This window comes from Bemisia tabaci, chromosome 2 (assembly GCF_918797505.1).
Source record: "Bemisia tabaci chromosome 2, PGI_BMITA_v3".
In the NCBI taxonomy this organism is placed as follows: domain Eukaryota; kingdom Metazoa; phylum Arthropoda; class Insecta; order Hemiptera; family Aleyrodidae; genus Bemisia; species Bemisia tabaci.
The window spans coordinates 57,683,567-57,704,225 of record NC_092794.1 but is presented as its reverse complement, the minus strand read 5'-3'; the positions used below and the strand labels follow the sequence as shown (position 1 = coordinate 57,704,225).

General features: G+C 39.0%; 1 protein-coding gene across 2 annotated transcripts in view; it reads right to left on the bottom strand.

The window, feature by feature from the left end:
- LOC109030083 (uncharacterized) overlaps positions 1-20,659 on the bottom strand; it is a 199,920-nt gene that overhangs the window by 127,363 nt on the left and 51,898 nt on the right. For both annotated transcript variants that reach the window (XM_072295929.1, XM_072295928.1), the window contains 2 exons: positions 19,351-19,383; positions 5,407-5,439 (listed from right to left, as the gene is read on the bottom strand). In XM_072295929.1, the coding sequence (XP_072152030.1) occupies positions 5,407-5,438 (32 nt within the window). In that variant the 5' untranslated portion in view covers position 5,439; positions 19,351-19,383. The remainder of the gene's footprint in view (positions 1-5,406; positions 5,440-19,350; positions 19,384-20,659) is intronic.

The following is a 20,659-nucleotide window of genomic DNA, read 5'->3' as shown; positions in this document are numbered from 1 at the left end:
GAAGAGGCAACGTCTTTACAATGCTGTAATAGTGCTGGTTCCTTTTTTGCTAAATACGATTCAAGTATTCTCCGATCACTTTGCTTGTTGACACTTGACGTAGGTACAACAGTGCGATGTGATTGATTTAAGTCACGTTGTAAAACTCAAAGGCACCCGTCAAAAGAAGACCTCATAAAAGGACAATGAAGACGTCCTTTAGTCACTCTGGAATTATTCCCGTACATAAACTTTGTCGTCGGAGATTTTTTACTCCCTAGTCTTTTGACTTTGATCTGCGCCACACATCCAGGACAGCCGGAGCATGCAACAGGTTGGGGCGAGAGATAGAGGAGCGACAAAATAACGTTATCGCTACCCTGAGAATACATTTATGACCGTCGCATCGTCGCACCATGCCGCCATAAAACGGCCCCCATAAACGTTTCGCCCTCTCGTCCTTTCCATCCAGACATCCATCAGCATCCTATTTTCGGGGTGGCTGAGTGTCTTCCCGCTTGCTTTCCGGCCCATTTCTCTTCCCTAACTTATAACGTTCATTCGGAACATGTGGACGTATTTATGCTGAAAGGAACTATGTCACACGCCATCCCTACGCACATAGTTCTTTTTAACATGAATATGTCCATATGGAGAGGACAAACTGTCTTCGAGACGCACGCGACGAATAAGCTAGCTTTGAAAGCTTACTAAACGCCTCTTTACTCCTTGTACACTTTCTAACAACTACCCTTCTTCAGCTTTTTATATACGTCCCGCCGGGAAGTATATATCGACGTAGTCAGTCGGCAATCACAAAATTCGGTTTGTGACGTCGCGTCGTAGACTTTCTATCATACTTTTTTTTTTTTTTTTTTTTTTTTTTTTTTTTTTTTTTTTTTAACGGAAAACTACTCAACGGCAATTCTTTAAAACTGCCGTGATTTTTCTTCTCGAAGCGAAGAAAATTCTGCGAAAACTTCAAGGAATGATGTCAATTTGTTCTCCTTTAAAAATTAACATTAAGGCGGAGATTTTCAGTCACCACAAACGAGTTACGCGATGGCAGACTTACACCGTCAATATAGACCGCGTTTAGCAGAAAGGAACCAAGCTACATCTGCTATTGTCAAGTTAAATTGGGCAATTTAATTTTTTGCACGAAAACGGTTGTGTAGATTTTTGGGCAAATTTCAGTGAAAGGACCACTAGAAAGGGCCTGAACTAGAAATTAACATCACATGAATTCTCTACTCAATCTCACATTGAAAACGAATCATGCAACGGGAGTTCGGCAATTAACTCCTGCACTATTAGCGCATATGTTTAACACAGATGAAATGGTAGTTAGATTATACAAGTAGCGTCATTTGTATATTTGCAATTTAGTCAATGTTAATTGTAAAAACTTGAACGTATCTTCATCAGAAGTTGATTTCCACAATTCTCGTTACGTGATTCGTTGTGAAATTTGGAGGAGAAAATCTTGCGTGGCGTTTATAATTTATACCTTGTGCAGTGGCCCATTATCTACATCGCACGAAGCAAATTCCTTTAAATTTACAAGAAAATCCGCACAAACGTTCTCCTGGTTGAAATTAAATTGCTCAGTTATATTTGGCAAAAGCTGATGTGGCTTGGTTCCTTTCTGCTAAGCACGATACAAGTTTTCGTTAGTCCATGCTCATGGTGTAAGGGAACGGGACACTACACGCCTGCTCAACCTATCAAGTTACCGAAGTTACATTGCTTCATGGACCAAATAGTATGTATGTTGCTGTCATGCCATATACTGAACCATTCGGAAATAAAAAGGGGGCTAACTGATTACAGAAAAGTGACGACCTCCTGAAAGAGGCTATTGAGATAAATTTGACTTCTAAAAATCATATGTAATCTAAAAAAAAATAATTCAAATAGTTCGTAGATCCATTACTTGTATTGATAGAAAATTATTGTTAGAAATACGTCGATATAATTGAGCTAGGAAAAAATTGAACAACCCGTGGAACCCTGGAAATCAATTCATTAATTTGAAAAATATTAAAAGTTGAGTGACAGTTGGAGCGCCTGCAGTGGCTGAAAATTATTGTTAAAAATACGTCGATATTATTGAGCTAAAAAAATTGAACAACCCGTGGAGCCCAGGTAGTCTATTCATTAATTTGTAGAGGATTAATGATTAATATTAATGATAAATATTAAAGAGTGACGATTAATGAACTGAACCAGGACAATGAGCATGCATCAATAACGAGCTCAAACTGAGTCTCCATGAGTAAAATCGGTCATATTCTGTCACATTTAGTGAAATATTAAGGAGAGGTTACCAAGCCGCTGGCATGTGTATTTACAAAATGTGGTAGGATGTGAGTTGGCAATTTCAACTCAAGTTGCGAGAGCTAACAAATGATTACGAATGGAGATGTTGCATGTGTGAGGAATTTGCGATTTGACTGCTGAATCTTATGTAAAAGTTCGCGAGAAACACGATGGTACCACTGGTTTTCTCTGAAATTAACTCCCAAGCTCAAAAAAAGCTCTCAAGTTGAGGCCAAAATGGAGGGGATATCCCGCCCTCCCCTGAGAGTCCACCTCTACATCAAAACAAACTCTCCATGCAAAGATAGGGAGCAAATACATTAGCACGGTTGCTGCGTGTTTTCAGTTTTAGAGTCCCCAAATAAAGTGGCAGCCCTGTCAATGTATTTGCTCCCTATCTTTGCATGGAGAGTTGGTTTTGATGTAGGGGTGGAATCTCAGGATAGCGTGGGATATCCCCTCCATTTTGGCCTCAACTTGAGAGCTTTTTTTGAGCTTGGGAGTTAACTTCGGAGAAAACCAGTGGCACCATCGTGTTTACACCATCGCCAAAAGTAAAAGAAATTAAGTACGCGCTCTTCATCTCAATATGGCGGGAAATAAGTGATTTTTCTGGAAATTTTTTTGAAAACTAATTATGCGATGATCACTCAGCGGTTTTGAAAATCAATATAAATTACAAGTTATTCGACTCAATATCGCGGCAAAAGTGTGAATTTTCAAGCCGTTCGTTCAGATCACGAATATCACAGAGCATTCGCCTGAATATCGCGAAAAATACGCGTCTTTCCTATCGGTGGAGGCATAATATTCAGAAAGATCGGAAACATAAGATAGACGCCCTTCTCATTCGTGTATGATACCACTTACTTACTCTTCAGTTTGAATAGTGGCTCGGTTGAATTCACGTGAGAAGTGAGATTCCACGCAATTTTCACCTCAATATCGCGAGAGATGCGCTATACTTCTAGCGGATTACCAAATACAAAGAGATATTACGCTCTTTTCATCTCAAAATAGCGACAGATAATTTATTTGCTAGAGAATTTTTAAAAAATGAGCGATCACGCGAAATCGCTGCAAATATGGAGCCTATCCAGCGATTTTGAAAATCAAAGCAAATAACGCATTATTCACCTCAGTATCGCGACAATAACGCTAATTTTCCGACAGTTTTCATTCAAATCACAGAGATCATACAATTATCACCTCATTATCGTGGAAAATACGCGACTTATCTATCGATCCAAGTAAAATATTAATGGACGTAAGTAATATGTAATAGGCGAAAATCTATGATCCCCCTTCAATTTCGCGTGATACCACATACCTACTCCGGAGTTGGAATAGTTACTCAGTTGATTCAACATGAGAAGAAGTGGGAAACCATGCGATTGTCATCTCAATATCGCGGGAAATACGCGTTATTTCTAATGCTTTACTTACAAAAAAAAATTAAGCTCTATTCATATCAGTCCCGCCTCAAATGCGCGATTAATTCAGCGTCAAGTGAAAAAAACCCTATAAATTACGCACTAATCACCGCATTATTACGGCGAAGTCGCGATTTTTTCAGCAGTTCTCTAACAATAATAGGAATGGACCACTAGACAAGGTACGAATTTCAGCATTCTGATACATGTTTTTAAACCAAAATTTCACATAAAACACGATACGCACAACGAAAAATTACCGAAATCAACTCCTTTCAAAGATATTTAATGATTCTTAATGCGTGAATTAAAACCACCCGCTCATGAAAACTCAATGCTCTGTGTGATTCACATCGCACGCTAAACGTTATCATAACAGTCTCTTGCGATATGAAAATCTGACAACCTCAATCTTGACGCTTTGGCTCAGCTATAGCAAATTGCTTTTGGTTTGGACAACACATGGTGGGAAATGAACATTGCTCGATTAAGAGGCTTGCTAAAACCGTTGTAGTGCGCGATTTGACTCACGTATAGAGCTTTGAGTTTCTTGTGAGCGGGCAGTTCAAAATCCGCGAAACCAATGTAAAATAAAACGGTTGTATCTTCGTTAGGAGTTGATTTCAGTAATTTTCGTTGCGCGAATCGTGTTTTACGTGAAATTCTGGTTAAGAAATGTATATCAGAATGCTTGAATTCGTGCCTTGTCTGGTGGTCCATTAGGCGTTATTCACCTGAACATCACGGCACAGACACAAATTTTCCAATGTTTGAATCGGATCATGAAGTGCACAAATGTCCATCTTAAAATGGTGGAAGGTAGAAGAGTTTCTATAGATGCAAGCATAGTATTCATAATCGTCAATGACTTGAGATGGACGAAGAGCTAAGATTTTCATTTATTTCACGTGATACTACATACCTACTCCGGAGTTCGAAAAACTATTAAATCCTCAATACGGGAAGAAAATTTGATCCGGCGAGCTTCAGATACAGTAAAAGCTCGTTAAGACGAAAAATGAAGGGACTGAAAAACATTTCGTCATAAGCGGCTTTTCGACTTAACCGCTCTCCGCTTAAGACGAAAATTTTCGGCATAAGCGTTTTTTAATATCCGGAAGCAGTTTTAATATCTGGACGGCTTTCAAAACCCACACAAACTAAAATTAAAGATTATTTTAAGTGAATGACTTTTTGAAAGATTATTATCTATCACTTTTTAAAATGTTATACATTACGAAATAAAACTTGGAATTTTTTTAAAATACGCAAATCGGTTTATCGTCAACTGTCGATTGCATCTCAGTCATCCAGCAAAACAGAGGATACCCACGATCTACTCTCAACCTACTCTTTTTAGGGCAAGGTACTAAAACTAAGTCTATTTTCCCCTAAGAATTGACTCTTTTTTGCCGTTTTTATCCAATTTTAGGGGAAAAAATCGAAAATTTTTCTTCGTCTTAACCGGCTTTGGTTACGGGTCAAAATTACGAAAATTCGTCTTATCCGTATTTTTTTTTTACATTGACTCTTATGGAAGTGTCAAGAGACCAAAAAAACTATCGTCTTAAGCAGATTTTCGTCTTAACCGTATTTCGTCTTAACGAGCTTTTACTGTATGTTTAAACTCAATCATTAAAATTCCGTAAAAAGTTCAAACATGGTTACATACCGATTAGCAGCTGACACCACACACAGCGGCATTCTGGAAAAATGAAAATAAAAAAAAAATTATTAGGTTTTCCCTTGGCATAAAAGAAATGGAGGCTAGAAACACTCAAATAAAGCAGGGTGTCTAGCAATTTTCAAAACAAATTCTCTGAAATTTTCCAAATTTCCCTGACAAAAATGGTCAAAAATCTGCGAAAAAAACTTAAAATTCCCTGACAAAAGGGGAAAATATTCCTAATATTTCGATACGATTGGACTGAATATATGAAAGTAAGAATGTGTTCGTGTTTTAGGAACATAATGTATAGTAAATGGACCAAAATAAATGCTGCCTTAGGTTATGAGAGATATTTTTCCATCATTTTTAAAATTTAACAGATGTGATCAGAAATTCGGGTAAGAATTTTGATGGAAATTTCCGCTGGAGTAAAATTCGCGGAACTCTTTCCAAAAAAATAATGTTTTCCGACTTCCCTGACATTTTCTGACACGAAAATCGGTTGCGAAAAAAAATGGTCTGACATGCCGAACTTGAGCGGATTCCCTGGCGTGTTTCTTGAGTTCCCTGACACACACAAAAAAAAAAAAAAATCCTGACTTATCCTGGTTTTTCCGATCGTTAGACACTCTGTTAAGGAACATAACTTTACACGGTGCTCCTGAAAGGGGTTTAACTCGAAAGTGGTCCTGACTTTATTTGAGCTGAAATGTCAAGAAGAGGACTACCAGATACTAGAAACAACAATTTCGCAATCGGTTGTTGGAGCTCCTGGAGAAATAATCGCGATATTACGGGTTTTTTTAAAGGCTTTTTTCGGAAAATAGCACTGGAAAAAACACATTGGATCTAGAGTCCAGACTCTTAAAAACATCGACAAGAAAAAACATTCCTGATTCAATCGGATTTTTGCTTTAATCAAGAACCAAGCCTCTTCATTTGAGCGGATTTCCTTTCGATTTAAGCAAAAATCTGATTGAATCGAGAGTATTTTTTCTTGTCGATATTTTCAAGAGTCTGGACTCTAGATACAATGTGGTTTTTTTTTTTTCCAGTGAGGCTCATGTAGGGCTACTGAATCCCCCCCCGTCCCATTTCTTCATGGATTGATCTGAATTGTTAGTATGTTATTCTCTGTTGGAAAGTACGATTTCCCTATAAAATTTTCATGACCGAGACATTTTTTTCATATCGCGTAATTTTTAATTTTTTCAAAAATTCGGCGTGCAAATAAATTATCTTGCGCTATTTTGAGATGAAAAGAGTATACTTAATACCTCCTTGTTTTTGGTAATCCACCAGAAATTTAGCGTATCTCTTGCGATATTGAGATGAAAATTGTGTGGTTTCTCACTTCTTCTCACGCGGATTCAACCGAGCAACTATTCAAACTCGTGAGTAGGTATGTGGTATCACACGAAACAGAAGGACATTCTTACACGGTGCTCCTGAAAGGGTTTTAACTCGAAGTTGGTCGTGACTTAAAAGTTTGAGCTGGAATGTCAAGAGGAGCACTACCAGCAGAGACAAGAGACCCTCCCCTCCACTAGTATCTTGGCCATGGTGGAAGCTTTTACTTTCGGGACTTCAGCATTCTACTGTTGACTTACCTACATGGTTGATGTTCAACAACGTGTTGGCAGTTTCGTTTTGCAAACAAGCCGAAAATGGCCGACGTTTGGGAGAATTGTTTAGCTCATGACGTCATCCGAGGCTCATCATCGACCATGTAGGTAAGTCAACAGCCGAAACTAGGGTGATGACTGTTGCTCCCTAATAATTGTCCATAAGGAATTGTTGAAACCCCGAAAGTAAAAGCTTCCACCTGTCGCTAGGAGGCCAGTAGTGGAGGGTCTCTTGTCTCTGACTACCAGATACTAAGAACCACAATTTCGCAATTGGTTGTTGGAGCTCCCGGTGAAATAATCGCGATTTTATGGTTGTTTCAGGCTCATGTAGGGCAACTAAATTCCCCCCTGCCCCATTTCTTCTTGGATTGATCTAAATTTTTTAGTATGTTATTCTATCGTATAAAGTACGACTTTCCTGAAATGTTCATGACCGTGAAATTTTTTTTTCTCCCGTTACAACGTTGCAAAGTTTCTAACTCCAAAATAATGGATTTTGCGAAAAAAACTTGTGACACTGGCCCCCTGCTTCTTGGATCCGTCCGAATTTGTAGCATGATATTCTCCAATATGAGATTAAATTTTCCTGAAATTTTCATGGCCGAAAAATATTATTTCCTCTCGTTGCAACGTTGCCAAGTTTTCAACTCGAAAATTGCGAGTTCGGAGGTAACATGATGACATGGGCCCATGTCTTAGTGAATTAATCCGAATTTTTAGTATGTTATTCTCCCACATAAGTAGCAAATTCCCTGAAATTTTCATGGTCGGAAGATTTTTTTACACCCGTTTTGACGTTGCCGAGCCATGTTTTGAACTACAAAATTATGGATTTGACCATAAAATGATGGCGTTTGGGCGGGATACCTTGCAGAATTTTATTTACTTATTAGCAATTTTACGAAATGTTTCACTAATTTGTCCCTTCAAAACTGTGAGATTGCCTTGCTGCCGTTTCACTATTTTTATTCCGGATGAATGTACCTAAACTGTATCTGGCTGCAATTGCGAATGCTGTCTTTTTTTTTTTTTTCTATCCGATTTAGCAGCGTCCATTCGAATATAATATGATACGCTAAATGCATATGCACTCGAAAAACTAGCTAAAACTTTTCTTGTGATACGGCAACGTATCTATCAACAATGTAAAATTAATAAGAGGAAACTTACTTCCTGGATCTCGGAAGCAGATGGCTGTATGGAAAGAGGAGGAAGCGATGCTTTGAAGGGTTTGGTTGACAAAAAGTTTGCAGAGTGCACGCTATGTGCCTTGCGCTAAGTCTGCAAACCTTCACCTCCCCCCCCCCCCAACCATTTCAAAATTACTACTGCATTAAAGAAAATGGGACACTCAGAAATGAAACAACTCTGGTTTTCCAGAGTGGTACACGCTAAATACAATATTAAGAAAATTAAGATAGAAATTGAGTTTGAAACCGGCTATGCTTCAAACAAGTGAAAACGAAAAATTATTTCTTCTAGGATTAAAAAGAAGGAGTGGCAAATTCTGCCCTTATCTGGCAAAACAGAAACCCAATTGAGAGTCCGAAACTCGTCTTCCGACCGCAGAGGGATCGTGGACCCGAATCCAGGACCCCTAACCTTGAGAAAAACCCTAACAATTTATTAATGCAAGGAAAACTAAAACCCGACTACTTAAAGATGAATAATAAATATATGTTATTTTACCAAAAAAATCAGAATTAAAGATTCGGAACTCGTCTTACGCCCGAGGAGGAAATCGAGGACCCAAATCCAGGACGCTTCATTCGCAAGAAAGAAATATTTTGATGAGAGAAAATGGACGTATATCTTACAGGTTTCTGAGCAAAAACTTAAAAATCACGAATTTACAATTTTAAAAAAAGGGGGAATGCTGGCAGCTCCATTTTTCATAGAAAAAATTGAACACTAGATAAATTTAAGATAAGCTCATTTCCATAACTCTCCAAATGGTTGAGAGACCTCGCGCGTTAAGACGCACTACGTCGGGTTTTATCATTAGGACTGCGTTCGCTGTTTTATACGGTGCACGTGCTCAAAAAACTTAAGTCTCTCTCCAAAAACTTGTACGGGAAAACAATTAAAAGTTTCTAAAATTTTAAGGCCTGGTGCACCGGTGTACGAACTAATAAATTTATTTATTTCGGGGATTTCGGACCACTTGCCGTGGAATATCGGAATTGGTGGCTGTTTCAAAATTCCGACATGAAGAAAATATTTTCTACAAATGTACACGATCTTTTTAAAATCTTTTCGGTTGAATTCGGATTATCGTCCTTTGATCGGCACAAGAACAGGATCTAAAGGACAATAATACTTCACGAGGCTCCTAGTAGTCGACTGAATTGCGCAGCGTCCAAGTCACAATGAACTAGTAAAGAGACTGGAAAAACCTGGAGGATTACGGAAAGTAAGAGTATCTTCTCGTCATCATCGCAAGTTGCCGATGATGGGGGGAGGGAGAGAGGGGGAGAGAGAGAGGGGGGGAGAGAGAGAGAGAGAAACACTATCATATCCATCGTCAAACTGCAAACTTTAGAGCTGCCAAGTTTTCATACAATTTTACACGATTATTTATTTTAAAACAATTACTTAGACACTCGAAGTGTTCCATCAAAAACTTTAAAAACTAACCAAATTATTTTGAAGAAAGGTGGAAAATTACTACTTTCCATTTCCGAATTTTAGAAGTGAGAGCACTGGTAAAAAAAAACCTCTTGGACCAATGCCGCGATGCATTGACTTAAGAGTGCAGTTCCTTGTAGCCGGATTTAAGAGTCTCGAACTCTTGTTTCAAGCGGATTTTGCATTGATTCAAGCGGATATTGCATTGAAACAAGAGTCCAGACTCTTAAATCCGGCGACAAGAAACTGCACTCTTGAACCAAGAGGTTTTTTTTTACCAGGGAGGAGTTGTACGCACAGACGGATCGTAAGGGTGAAGAACTATAATTTGATTTTTTTCAAAAACTTTAAATTTCTCCCAAGTCTTGCTAAAATCAGAATGAACAGACTCCATGGCCTGTTCACTAAAGAAGCCTAAACCACGTGAAGAGTTTATACAAAAGTCAGAAACATGAAAAAATACACAATGCACTTTTGGCGTGACGGGAATTTTCTAAACTCAGTTAACGTTCTTTAAAATTTCGAATGTTCTGGGCACAATTCGCCTCCAACTTTACTTTAAAACGAGCATCCACAACAGCTTTGAAATTGTTATATGTATCGACATATTTTAGACACCCCAATGAATCCCTCCGCAAAATATCAATTTTCTTGGGTAATGCATTGCAAGAGTTTCGATCAAATGCTGAGGAGCCATAAGTCATTTGACTATACTCTTTATGCATATTATCATGAAGTGTGTTAACTACGCCCAATAAGAGATGGAGTTCAGGAGGAGGTATAAGATCCAAGAATAGTTTGCTCTCGTTGGTTTTAAATAATGGTGAATGGACACAATTTTCAATAATTTTAGCTTTTTTCCAATTAGATCCTGCTGCTACCCACCCACCATAATTAATTTTTGTTACACCCCAATGAATCCCTCCGCAAAATATCAATTTTCTTGGGTAACGTATCGCAAGAGTTTCGATCAAATGCTGAGGAGCCATGCGTCATTCGACGCTTTACATGACAAGAGTTGGCCCATTTTTCAGCATCTTTGTCATACTTTTAATGCATATTATCATGAAGTGCGTTAACTACGCCCAATAAGAGATGGAGTTCAGGAGGAGGTATAAGATCCAAGAATAGTTTGCCTTCATTAGTTTTAAATAATGGAGGAGGGACACAATTTTAAAATTTTTCAGCTTTTTTCCAATTAGATCTTGCTGCTACCCACTCTAAGTAATTTTTGTTACATGAGCCTATCGTTCTGTACGTCCCTGCCTCGTCCAATTTTGTCTTCCCAGCTTCACACCAGGAACATGGGTGAGCACTGGAGTGGGTCATGATACCCACTAGAATGTTTGCTAATTTGAGATCAGTAGCGATAGTGCTGGTAAAGTTATTAATTCCTAATTTTCCCCATAAGATATATATATTTCGGTAATTTTCCTGGACATGCGGGGTACTACCTAATATAAATAAGTTTTTTATCCCAGCCTCTAATCACTTTCCCATTTGGATCCATCTTCATATTTTTTTCTGGTACTTTCTTTGCTTTTCGAACTATTTACATCCTCATCAGCATCGGATAAAATGGATAAACTTACAGAAAATCCTCTACCTCCGTCAATGCCGAGCTTTAAGGTTTACATTTAGAACACCACGCTTATTATGAACATATTGAATAAATCCTCCAAGGTCACTACAAAAAACTACTGTTTCAACAGATTGGGGTTGTTCTTTGTTTTTTTTTCTTTCACAGACTTGACTTTCACAAATTTAAAAAACCTATCTGCTTCATGGTATTTTAAAGGTATTTCGTGCATTTGTTGCGATTGATCTCCTGTTTTTTATAGCAACTCTAATGACATTGGCAATGCCAAAAGTTGTTCGGTCACTAAGATTGTAACGAGTTTTTATTTGAGCCAAATTCTCTGCGGATATTAAGAGTCTTTTGACTTACTCCGTGCGTGAACTCTGATTTTCAATGGCTCGCCATGAGATTGGGTGAGTTCTACCGATTCAGTTTTCTTAGCGACTAATTCTATCCCTTTTTCCTTTGGAACTTTTCAGACTAAAGCGGCACTTACTTGCTGTTTCATTTATGAATCTAACGAGACATCGATAATGTCAGAAATGTTAATTAACAATGCAGTTTTACTAAAGTCATATTTTAAACCAGCTTTTAATTTGGTGAAACAATCAGAACAGCGTTTCTCAGCGCTTTTTTGGGGGGTCACTTCGCCTGACGTTTGCCTTCTACGTTTCTGCTTCGGGGTCACAGAAAAAAATTTAGGTGTTACGCTATTTAACGAGAATAGTAAATTTTCGATCACAGGCTTTTGAAGCCCACATAAGGGGCACTCACACGAATTCTGGCCAGTATTATCCTGACTTCAAGAATTTTTTTTTAATACGAACAATGACAAATCAAGTTTATTAACAATTGACTAACCGCTACTTGACTTCGGATGGGAAGCTGGATCAGGCCATTCGGGACCGTAATCTTCTAGGAAGGAAAGCCATCGCCATGCTTAATGGGATCCTTTGGGACCAAAGGATTTCCAAGACAACAAGAAGAGGATTTATAACTCGGTTGTCAAGCCTATTATCACCTATGGCAGTGAAGTGTGGCAGTTGAAGAAGCGGACCCAAGAAATGCTCAAGGCGACCGAGATGGATTTCTGGCGACGATCGGCTGGAATCTCGAGGAGAGAACGTGTCAGGAATGAACGTGTCCGAGAGATAATGGACGTTGAGGGGACGATTGTGCACGATATCATGACCAAGCAATTGGTATGGTATGGGCATGTGCAGAGAATGGCTGATACCAGGTTGCCGAAGAAGGTGTTGGAGTGGGTCCCCCCAGGTAGGCGACGGAGAGGGCGTCCAGCCAAACGGTGGGTAGAGGGCATCCATGAAGAGATGGAGAGATGCCACCTTCCGGAGGATCTCTACCATGACAGATTCCTGTGGAGAATAGGCGTCGCAGAGCGCCCTAGCGCGCCGTAAAAGCGGCTCATACATACATACTAACCGCTACTGATGTAAAACCTACATTTTGCACACGGTTAACAATAGTTTTCAAGATTGTATTTGGGTATCAACGTTTAAAGTTGAATTTGTAAAGCCTCGGTTATTTTTAAAAATTTACCCCCTCTCCTCAAACAAAGGAGACATGTAGAACGACGGTTCTTATCATGAGTTTTAATGTGGTTAAGCCCCATAATTAGAATAGAATTTTAAAATTAAAAATAAATCATCAAAATGACAAAAGAAATATAGGATGAAATCTTTTGGAACTTCCGGAAGAGATTAAGAAATGGAAGCGTCTGCCACCACACTCAACGTGTTACCTCCAAACCCAAAATTTTCGATTTGAAAACTTGGCAACGTTGCAACGAGAGGAAAAAATATTTGTCAGCCATGAAAATTTCAGGACATTTTAACCTCATATCGGAGAATAACAGAATAAAAATTCAGATTGATCCAAGAAGCAGGGGGACAGTGTCACAATTTTTTTCGCAAAATCCGTAATTTTAAAGTTTGAAACTTTGCAACATTGTAAGGGGAGCAAAAAAAATTTCTCGGTCATGAAAATTTTCTTAGGGAAGTCGTACTTTACAACAAAGAATAACATACTGAAAATGCAGATCAATCCAAAATGAAATGGGGCAGGGGGGGGGGGGGATTTAGTTGCCCTACATGAGTCTAAAACAACCATAAAATCGCGATTATTTCTCTAGGAGCTCCAACAACCAATTGCGAAATTGTGGTTTTTAGTATCTGGTAGTGCTCCTCTTGACATTCCAGCTCAAATTTTTACGTCACGACCAACTTCGAATTAAACCAGACCCCTTTTAGGAGCACCGTGTAAGAATGTCCTTCTGTTTCGTGTGATACCACATACCTACTCACGAGTTTGAATAATTGCTCGGTTGAATCCACGTGAGAAGAAGTGAGAAACCACAAAATCTTCATCTCAATATCGCAATAGATACGCTACATTTCTGGTGTATTACCAACAAAAAGGGGACATTAAGTATTCTCTTTTCATCTCAAAATAGCGCGAGGTAATTTATTTGCACGGCGAAATTTTGAAAAAATGAAAAATCACGCGATATTCACCGTAAAATCACGGCGAATACGGAGCCTATCCAGCGGTTTTGAAAATCAAAGCAAATTACCTATTATTCTTCGCAGTATCGCGACAAAAACGCTAATTTTCCAACAGTTTTCATTCAGATTACACAGATTACAAAATTTTCATCGCATTGTCGTGGAAAATACGCGACTTCTCTATCGATCCAAGTAAAATATTAATGAACGTAAGTAACATACTTTATACAGGGTGTCTCACGAGAAAGGAGCCACCTGGAATATCTGGCGAACGGGATGAAACTTCGAAAAACGGTAAAAGACGTGTTCGTTTATATCGCGGGGGACACCTTTTGACGTATTTTAAATTTCCTCCAACTGCGGGAGGGGCGCGGGGCGGGTGCCCCTCCCGTAAATCGAACTTTTCAAATGGCACTCCGATATTTTTATTTCAGAAATCGATTCTACGCAAAAAACAAGCTACCCTGTCCAAACCGGATGTAAATCGGACAATTTTTCAACGATTGGCAGAGGTTGAAACATTTTTCTAATGCTCTTTTCAAAAAATCCCCACGCCGGATGGGATTGCTGTATCAAACCGAACTCTCCGCCAAAAAATCTCTTAAGCAGTGCCCTTTCGATAAAAAAAAAGAAAAAAAATCCGCTGTACTCGAAAACTGGAGCACGCGGAGCCCTTTTCTTCGACATTAAGATGAGTTTTACCGAACATTTCCGAGGGGCGCTCATCGGGAGGGAGTAGCAAGTTTTAGACACGAATCAGCATTCTTTATTTTGAAGCAAAAGAAACCAAATCCATGGAGAAACAGCTAAATAGAAAAATAAATGGATTACCTTCTTTCAGGTGCGTGTCAATGATTTAAGCCGCACCTGATGTTTTCATGAATGCTTAAAATCAGTTGTTACTCATCAGAACATTTATTTTCAAAAAGGAGAAGTTTAAACTTCCCGTTTATTCTTCAACGGTCATTCAAAACCAACTCTAGAAAATTGTCACGCACCGCGGAAAAATAGCGTTCTTAAGAACTTCAAGGTCCGGCTCAAAATTATTGAAACCCACCTGAAAGAAGGTAATCCATTTATTTTTCTATTTCGCAGTTTCTCCATGGATTTGGTTTCTTATGCTTCAGAATAAAGAATGCTGATTCGTGTCCAAAACTTACTACTCCCTCCCGATGAGCGCCCCTCGGAAATGTTCGGTAAAACGCATCTTAATGTTGAAGAAAAGGGCTCCGCGTGCTCCAGTTTTCGGGTGCAACAGATTTCGTTCTTTTTTTATCGAAAGGGCACTGCTTAAGAGTTTTATTGGCGGAGAGTTTGGTTTGATACGGCAATCCCCTTCGGCGCACTATGGTCTGGGAGCGCCGAATTGTGGCCATATATGAGGAAATGGTCAGATTAAAATGAAACTTAGGGTACCAATGATTTTTTGGGTCGCTAAATTCAAATTTGACCTCAGAGTTACAAAATTCTCAAATCCAAGATGGCGGCAGACCCGTTAAACTTGAAATTTTAAAAAAAATTCTAGCTCTGATTTGGATGCCATATTAAATGACAGTTTGGCATAGGCGTAACTGGGTCATTTTGCTGGGGGGGGGGGCCTGGCCCCCCACCACTGGGGGGTATGGAATATCTCCTAGCTCAATGGGGGGTCCGGGGGGCCTCCCCCGAAACCTTTGAAATTTTAACTCTATTTGAGCGCATTTCGAGGCACTTGTGGCACTAATCTTCCTTCAATTTCTGCCTAAAAATCACCCAGTTTTATGCATTTTAAGGTTAAAATACTTTGAAATTGTTGCATTCAATAGGTTATACAGGCATATGTTAGGCATGGTTGAGTAACATACTGAATACATACAAACATACTGCATGTTTACTAATTGCCGAAATATTTACTTTCTATCTGTGACGCATGAAAAATGCAAAAATTAAAAGGTAAAGAAGAAAAAGAAAACACTGTTTGTAATGCTTCTTTTGATGGTATCAGCTTGCTGCGTGCAGTGAAATTAGTAAACTAACAATGTGTTGCGTTCAGTTAGGTCACGCAACTAAACTAACCTCCCGGGGAAACGAGAAGTATAGCCAGATTTGAAGGCGTTCTAAGCGTTCGGTTGGGTCACGCAACTAAACTAACCTCCCGGCTGCGGTCGGTTGGGTCATGCAACTGAACTAACCTCCCGGCAAAGCGGGATGTATCGCCAGATTTGAAGGCGTTCGAAGAGTTCGGTTGGGTCACGCAACTTAACTAACCTCCCGGCAAAGCGGGAGGTATCGCCAGATGTGAAGGCGTTCTAAACGTTCGGTTGGGTCACGCAACTAAACTAACCTCTCGGCAAAACGGGAAGTATCGCCAGATTTGAAGGCGTTCTAAACGTTCGGTTGGGTCACGCAACTAAACTAGCCTCTCGGCAAAGCGGGAAGTATCGCCAGATTTAAAGGTGTTCTAAGCGTTCAGTTGGGTCACGCAACTAAACTACCCTCCCGATAAAGCTGGATGTACAGCCAGTATTTGAAGGTTCTCTCAGCGTCTACAAACTAACAGTTAACTAAACGTTCACTAAAACTTGCCAGGCTCCAAAAGATTTTCAGGCAGAACTAACATTTATTTCAGTCATATAAGATTAAGCAGCCGACTCCGATGTGAGCCTTATAAATGCATTATCTTTTACACCAAGGAACTAAAAGTTCTGGTTCATCCAAAAAAAAAGCACCTATCTGCACCTATCCATCCCCTCTGCAAGAGACTAGTTTGGTCGTTTGAACGTCGCCAGACTACACTTTGCTGGCTCATTTTTGCACAAATGCCGCGTTTACCAGAGCAAAAGGCTTAAAAATGAGTATTTTTCCCAGAAAAAGATAAGGATTTATCGTAATTGGCTAAATTCACCAATTTATTTTTTTGTTTATTAGTCCTGACTTGAGCATAATATACACACTCAGTACGGTGGTATTCGTGTTGACAAGACATTTAGATGCATACCTACAGGGAAGCAGAGAAGAGGAGTGGGGGGAAGGTAAAGGCCAAGGTATAGAGTGCCATCTCCCTCAACAGAAACGTCCCCCCAAACATGTTCATTTCTGGCATTTTTTTTAAAAAAAAATATCGAACTCTTTGATCGTCAGACCTTGCTACGAAAAGTTTTGGGGCATACTTTAAAATATCTAAAAAATAACAGCCTTGACATTTTTATATTTCTTGGAAGCAGTTCAACCATTTTGCGCTAATTTTTATGGTTACAAATGTTATTATAAAGATTTTAGGTGGAGTGATAAACTTGAACTATTTTATAAAATAAATACAAGAAAGCGGAACTACAATTGCTACTGAGATCTAATATCCGTGCTTGAATTCCTTTCCCGATCAGTCCTTCCCTAGCAATCTCCCAGTAATATGGCTTGCGATCATCAAGCGCGAGTTTCCTCGGCGGGAGTCAAACTCAGGATCTCCTGATCATAGGGCTCGCACTACAACCATTACACCACAAGAAGGCGAGTTGGTAAATGTGTATACATGTAAAAGCTCAAGAATGTAAAAATGACCTTCGTTTTATCCAGTTGTCATCATTTCTCTAGAGAAAATATAATTTCGCTTGAAAATGTGTTTTCTCGCCAAAAAATCCAATTTTCCGGAAAACTGGCAACTGCTGGAAGAAAATGGGCATCATTTTTGGATTCAGCAGCCAAAATTACATAAGATTCGCCCCATGTCCAACTTTGACCTTGCCTCATCTCTCTCATCTTGTTGCATAGCGAAATCGGATTACTCAGAAAATCACGAAAGCGCTGCACTGAAAGGACCAAAAAAGGCCCCAGACGCAAAAGTACGCAAAAAAAAACAATAATATCCTGTTAGAGGAACATATGAGCTACATTCCTGTACCGATAAGAGCGTGTTAGCTGCTGTTAGTGATAACTAAAAGTTAAGGTGAAGGCCATTTTTTGGCTAAATTAGGACAACACTTTGAAGTCTCGTGGTGGTCATAAAATTAATCATTAATACTAAAAACGATTAAACTATCAAAAAGTGCTCCCTTTGAGCATTCTGTTCCATATTTGATCGAGGATCCATGCCGACTTTCAACATAACAGCACAAGGTAATATGTGGTGATGTTCACCTCGAATTCTCACATTTTTTCATTTACCTCATCAGAGTATGTGAAGTTGGCCACCATATATCTGATCTTAAGAACACTTTAAAAAAATTCGATAGGTCATTTCACATTTGCCAAGTGATGTAGATAAGGGCTGCATGCTAGGTTGCCAGATTTTGGCACTTTCAAAAATCGGATTTTTGGCCACGATTTGGCGCTCTCAAACCATAGTGCGGCGTGGGGATTTTTTGAAAAGAGCATTAAAAAAATGTTTTATCCTCTGCCAATCGCTGAAAAATTGTCCGATTTACATCCGGTTTGGACAGGGTGACTTGTTTTTTTGCGTAGAATCGATTTCTGAAATAAAAATATCGAAGTGCCTTATGAAAAGTTCGATTTACGGGAGGAGCACCCCCGCCTTGCGCCCCTCCCGCAGTTAGGGAAAATTTAAAATACGTCAAAAGGTGTCCCCCGCGATATAAACGAACACGTCTTTTACCGTTTTTCGAAATTCCAACCCGTTCGCCAGATATTCCAGGTGGCTCCTTTTTCGTGAGACACCCTGTATGATAGGCGAGTATCTATAATCCCCCTTCAATTTCGTGTGAAACCACATACCTACTCCGGTGCTCGAATAGTTGCTTAGTTGATTCCGCGTGTGAAGATGTGAGAAACCATGCAATTTTCATCATTCGGTGAAAAATTACGCGTTCCTCACCTGAACATCGCGACACGAACGCGAATTTTCCATTTCCAATTTTTGAATCAGATCATGAAGTTCACAAAATGTCCATCTTAAAATAGTGGAAAATAAAAGAGTCTTCTATAGATGCGAGCATATTATTCATAATCGTCAGTAACTTGAGATGGGCGAAAAGCTAAGTTTTTCATTGCATTTCACGTGATTACCACATACCTACTTCGGAGTTTGAAAAACTATAAAATCCCCAATACGGGAAGAAAATGTGATCCGGCGCGGCGAGTTCCAGATATGTTTAGGTCGCAGGCAAATAGTAAAATCAGGCATTTTGTCAAATGCCTAGGAATATAGTTAAATTCTGACGGTCACAAAATTTTGTGAATTTACGGCGGAGAGCTCACGAGTTCTCAATATTTTAGGAAAAATAACTCATCAAACCTACGAACTCTTTTTGTCTATTCCTCTTCATTTGCTTTCTCATATTTTTAAATGTTGAAATTCTAAAAATTCTGTCACATGACATGCTGCAAATTTTTCAAGATATAAGTGTCTGCTCAGGAGCTAAAAATCATTTAAAATACTATTGCGTGATGCAAATTTTTACTGAGAATTTATTCTTACGGGAACGATTAAATGTTTTGTCTAAAATTAGGAAAAGAATCGGAATTTCAATCTCAGTTAGAATATTTAACCATTTGCTGAGGCATTTGAAAAAGTGGCCGATTTTACTATTTGCCTGCGACAGTTACATTCTATCTTTTAAATTTCGTATAAAGAGTTCAGACATGATATACATACCAATTAGCAGCTTACAGCACACACGACGCCATTCTAGAAAAAAGAAAATAAAAAAATTGTTAGGTTTTTCCTTGGCATAAAATAAATGGAGACTACGAACAATCAAACTAAGCATCAGGGTGTCTAGCAATTTTCACAGAAAAAAAGAAAAAAAAAACTTCTCTGACATTTCTTTGATTTCCCCAACAAAAACGGTCAAGAAACTAGAAAGAGAACCTAAAATCCCCTATAGGAAAAATATTCCTAATATTGCGACACGGTTGGACTGAATATATGTAAGTGAGAATGTGTCCATGTTTTAGGAATATATGTAACAAATAGAGTAACATAGATAGTGCCTTAACTTATGAGATATTTTTGCATCATTTTTAAAATTTATAAGACATCATCAGAAATTCGGGTAAAAATTTGATAGAAATTTCCGCTGGAGTAAAATTCGCGAAACACTTTCCGAAAAAAATCGTGTTTTCCGATTTCCCTGACGTTTTCCCTGATTTTCCTGACATACAAAAAAAAATTTCCCTGACATGTCCCGGTTTTTCCGGTCGCTAGACACTCTGTTAAGGGACATAACCTTAGAATAGACAACGAGAAAGATATAAATGGCCGAACAAATTAACGAGGAGACAGTTTCGAGCAATGGTGTAGTGAGGAGAGAGCAAAGATTTTACCAGGAACCTTCGTTACGTAATCCTCTTCATTATTCCTGCGGAGAAATTCTATCGACGGTGCCAAAAACTTCGAGGGGAAAAAGGCTCTGTTTTGCTCAGAAAATTAGGAAAACTGACTTGCTCAGGTGGGGAGAAGATAAGAGTGCGCAGTGGCGTGGCGTGCTTTGCGTAATATCAATTGATCTGCCATTTAAACCTATGGAAAATGATCGATAAACAGGGTGTTCGCAACGAACGCCTCAATAATCGATTCTTTACCATAGCTTCAAATGGAGAAATATCGATAATCGACGCCTCGCCACTGGAGTGTAGAGATCGGGAGCAGACTAATCGCTGAAGCTAACATAACCGATCCCATGAACGATCACTGGAAAAAAAACACATTGGATCTAGAGTCCAGACTCTTGAAAACATTGACAAGAAAATATACTCTTGATTTAATCGGATTTTTGCTTGAATCAAACCGAAATCCGCTTAAAGTAAGAGGCTTGGTTCTTGATTTAAGCTAGATTCTGATTGAATCAAGAGTACTTTTTCTTGTCGATGTTTTTAAGAGTATGGACTCCAGATCCATTGTGTTCTTTCTTCCAGTGATGTATTTCGCAAGAGAAAGACAATATACGATCCAGTAGGTTTCT